General features: G+C 33.9%; 1 protein-coding gene across 1 annotated transcript; it reads left to right on the top strand.

Annotated features, from left to right (window-relative positions):
* The first annotated feature begins 366 nt into the window (after positions 1-366).
* On the top strand, positions 367-2,845 carry LOC111386201 (homeobox-leucine zipper protein ATHB-40). Its single transcript, XM_023010654.1, has 3 exons — positions 367-578; positions 919-1,229; positions 2,444-2,845. Exons 1-3 carry the CDS (start codon positions 494-496, stop codon positions 2,657-2,659), a joined length of 612 nt encoding a protein of 203 aa, XP_022866422.1. The 5' UTR covers positions 367-493; the 3' UTR covers positions 2,660-2,845.
* Positions 2,846-3,563: the final 718 nt, after the last annotated feature.

The following is a 3,563-nucleotide window of genomic DNA, read 5'->3' as shown; positions in this document are numbered from 1 at the left end:
ACCCTAATTTTAAAATTTATTTTTTCTCGAACTCATTTTGAACCACACATTTAACGATCCATAAATTTTATTTAATTTTCAGTTACATATTTTATCAATTTTATCAAAATTTATTAAAGTTGAATTTTTAATCAAACCAAACAAGCAGGTGTTTAAATACCACAAGATATCCATCGATCAACTAATTATCCGAGTCAAGTTTCACCAAATCAGACAAAAGAAATGCTATTGCCCCACCTCAATCCAACTTTCCAAATTTAACAAATTTTATCTAAAAAATTTCATCAGACAATGGCATTCATGATATTTCCGACAAGACCAAGACTTATTTGAAGTTCCTAGGTTTATAAATAAAGTCTTCCCTGTACTCTTCTATACCTAAAATAACAGCCTCCTCCTCCAATTTTCACTCCCACGTGGAAGCAAAAAAAGCCCTTCGCTATTCTGTAGCTAGCACTCATATTCTACAAACGAGAGAAGCACAGCAAGAAGCATGAATCAAATTGATGATGACCAAATGGTACTGATTTCTCAGTACTATCCTGCTGGGATATACGACCAACTCCTCCCAGAACAAGGTCAGTACTACGTTGTAAAATTTAACCGTATTTGGTAGGCAGCATCGGATGTTAAGTGATAAAATTCTGTATCGATCGAATAAGAAAACGAAGACTAACTTATAAAGACTTAGGCTGCTCTTCTTAATAAGGTTCATCTTTTAAGATGGAACTCGAAATCTTAATAAGTCTTGATATTGAACTCCTACGTACAATAGGTAATATAGTCCGTGCTAACACATAAAGATACTGACGTCTCTTTTGGTCTAACAAATTATTTTTCTAAGCTACAAAATTTGTTCCATGCACTTGAATTTTTACTTGGCGTTGAGGACTAAATTATGACGAATTTGATTCTCAGTGGAAGCGAAGCCGAGGCGTAGGCGGAAGAAGAACAAAGGCGAGGCGGGGAGCAGTGGGATGATGAGGAAGAGGAAGTTGAGTGAACAACAGATGAGTCTGTTGGAGCAAAGTTTTGAAGATGAACACAAATTGGAGTCGGAGAGGAAGGACAAGCTTGCCTCGGAACTCGGTCTTGACCCTCGACAAGTTGCGGTATGGTTTCAAAACAGAAGGGCTCGATGGAAGAGCAAGAAGATGGAGGAAGAATACTCCAAGTTGAAGAATCAACATGAAACCACTGTTATTGAGAATTGCAGGCTTGAAAACGAGGTTCGTCGTCGCATTCTTTCTTGCTTTCTCTCTCTCTCTCACACAAACACTCGTCGTAACGTAAGATAGATTGTACAATACAACATTAATATTTGAAACGTTAAAATATTGTCGATCATGCTGTATTAACTTCGTTTTTACTCAAGGGGATTAAGGCCTATGGATTTTAAAAGGTCAAAATGAGTTTTTAGGCTTAAAAGCTGTTTTTCGACCGTTTGACTAATTTTATAAAATTATTTTTTTTCGTTAAAAGAGCTTTTAAAAGAATTTGATTAAATGTGATTTTCTTTAAAAATATTTTTCAAAATTATTTTTCAAACAAAAATTAAGATAGTTTTATCCAAAAAAAAAAAAATTTGCATGAAGTAAAAACAAAAATAAAATCATGTCAAATGGACCTTAAACATTCTAGACTTGTTTTTTTGACAATGAAAATAGGTGAAAGTTTTTTTTTTAAAAATGGGTGGTTGAAAAAAAAATATATTTCGATTTACATGTAATATTATTTTATTAATATAATTAAAAATAGTAGAATAAAAAATGAAATTAATGTAATGAGATTCAAAGGGCTACAATTTACTTGTGCGTTGTTTTTGTAATCAAGTCTCACGCTCCTTGTACGCAAGAAATTTGACAATTGATTTGACCAAGTGTTGTTAAAATCAATGGTCATTATCCTGCCACGTCAAATGATGTCAATCAAAAACTGAATATTTTATCCAATAGAACATGCATGGACTCTTGGCTCGAAAAGATGTGTCACATCATGTTGAAGTTTTATAATAATGACAAAGTGATCAATGAGCAGAGAAAAAAATAACGAGAAGTTAGAATCTGCCACCCCAAAAGAGTGCAAAATGTACCACGTCGCCAGTTTCAAAGGTCCGTACATAGTTGTTTAAGGTGGCTGGAGGCTAGTGCTGAGCCATTGCCTGTCTCAGTGGTCCATCTCCAGCACATGGCACTCCTCTCGCATCCACACAGTATTATGTACACGTGTACCTTTCTTGATATAGTAAAAAAAAAAAAAAAGAATAATGCTATTTAGCCCACTAATTCTATAATTGCTGGAGCGTGTTAGCCTGCCATTCAACGATTTTCTTTATATAATTTGTAGGGAGTTTTTTTATATAGATTGTTGATTCGAAAATCTTTGATCTTTCATCATGAAAGGTGTTGTCGAGATGTTACCAAACATTTGCATGTTTGTACAGGTGTTGAAGCTAAAAGAACAACTATGTGATACAAAGAAGGAGATACAAAAGTTAACAGAGTGTTTCGAGAGATTATCGAGCAATAGTCCGACTTCATCTTTCTCAATGGAGCCACCTTTCTTAGGGGAATTTGGAATGGAGGGATTGGAGAATGCATTTTACTTGCCAGAAAACAATTTCATTCATGGGTATGAATGGGTTAATCTCTATGCATGATGTGTAATTAATTGGCTAATTAATATGTAGATAGAGTCCAACTAATGTACATCCTTTGTACTAGCTAGCTTTCTAGTTAAGGTTTTAGTACTGTAAGTTACTAATGACTAGCAAATAACAATTAATTTGTCACCAATATTGTAACTTGCTTTCGACTATTTTTACTAGGTCATCGTGTTTTATCTATTTGGTATGATAAATATTGAAATATATAAAATGTTTATTGAACTCGTAAAATAAACTAAAGATCTTCTGATCATATACATGGTGAATAACTAAATTCAATAGACCGAGAAGAAGGGGAAGAATAGGGTTTGCATCTGATTAGCTTTAGGTTTTCATCTGCGGTCCCGTCCAAACTCGTGCCAAAGTATTGGGCTTCAAATTAGGCCAGACCAAATGACTAAAATGTCGGGCTTCAAAATTGCTATTCAAGTGAAACTTATAGTCCTGAGCTAGAAATTCTGGATTTGGTCAACAAGTTGTGACTACAGGGAAAAATGTGAGTGTGGTCAATTTCAAATTTATTGGATACAAACTATAGAGCTTGTTTTATTGCAAAAAAATTAATTTATTGTTATTCTTTGAATAATATTTGTGCACTTTTTTTTTTCCCTTCATAACATTAAATATTTCGAGATTTATTTTCATAGCAAGTGATCAATAAAACATGTTCTTAAATATTTTCCTAAAATTCATTCATCCAGTCACGATATAACTTCATTCTCTACCACAACAGAGGCATCTCGTGTAAGAACCTTACTCAAAAATTAGAACAGTGAGGTAGTTGTCCCCTTTAAAAATCCACTTCGACGATTTTTTTCCAGTTTCTCCCTCGAGCGTTGATCTGAATCACAATGGTAGATGAAGTTGAAGAAGCAATTGTGTATAATCTATCAGAGCG

The sequence above is a fragment of the Olea europaea genome, unplaced genomic scaffold (assembly GCF_002742605.1).
Source record: "Olea europaea var. sylvestris unplaced genomic scaffold, O_europaea_v1 scaffold3458, whole genome shotgun sequence".
Lineage (NCBI taxonomy): Eukaryota > Viridiplantae > Streptophyta > Magnoliopsida > Lamiales > Oleaceae > Olea > Olea europaea.
Note: the sequence above shows the minus strand (reverse complement) of the source record. Positions and strands in the feature narration are given on the sequence as shown.

Excerpts from the sequence above, each read along its gene's own strand:
- LOC111386201 (XM_023010654.1), top strand. The coding sequence starts at position 494 with ATGAATCAAATTGATGATGACCAAATGGTACTGATTTCTCAGTACTAT. Across the intron at positions 579-918 it reads CCAACTCCTCCCAGAACAAG|TGGAAGCGAAGCCGAGGCGT; the intron begins GTCAGTACTACG and ends TTTGATTCTCAG. Across the intron at positions 1,230-2,443 it reads ATTGCAGGCTTGAAAACGAG|GTGTTGAAGCTAAAAGAACA; the intron begins GTTCGTCGTCGC and ends ATGTTTGTACAG.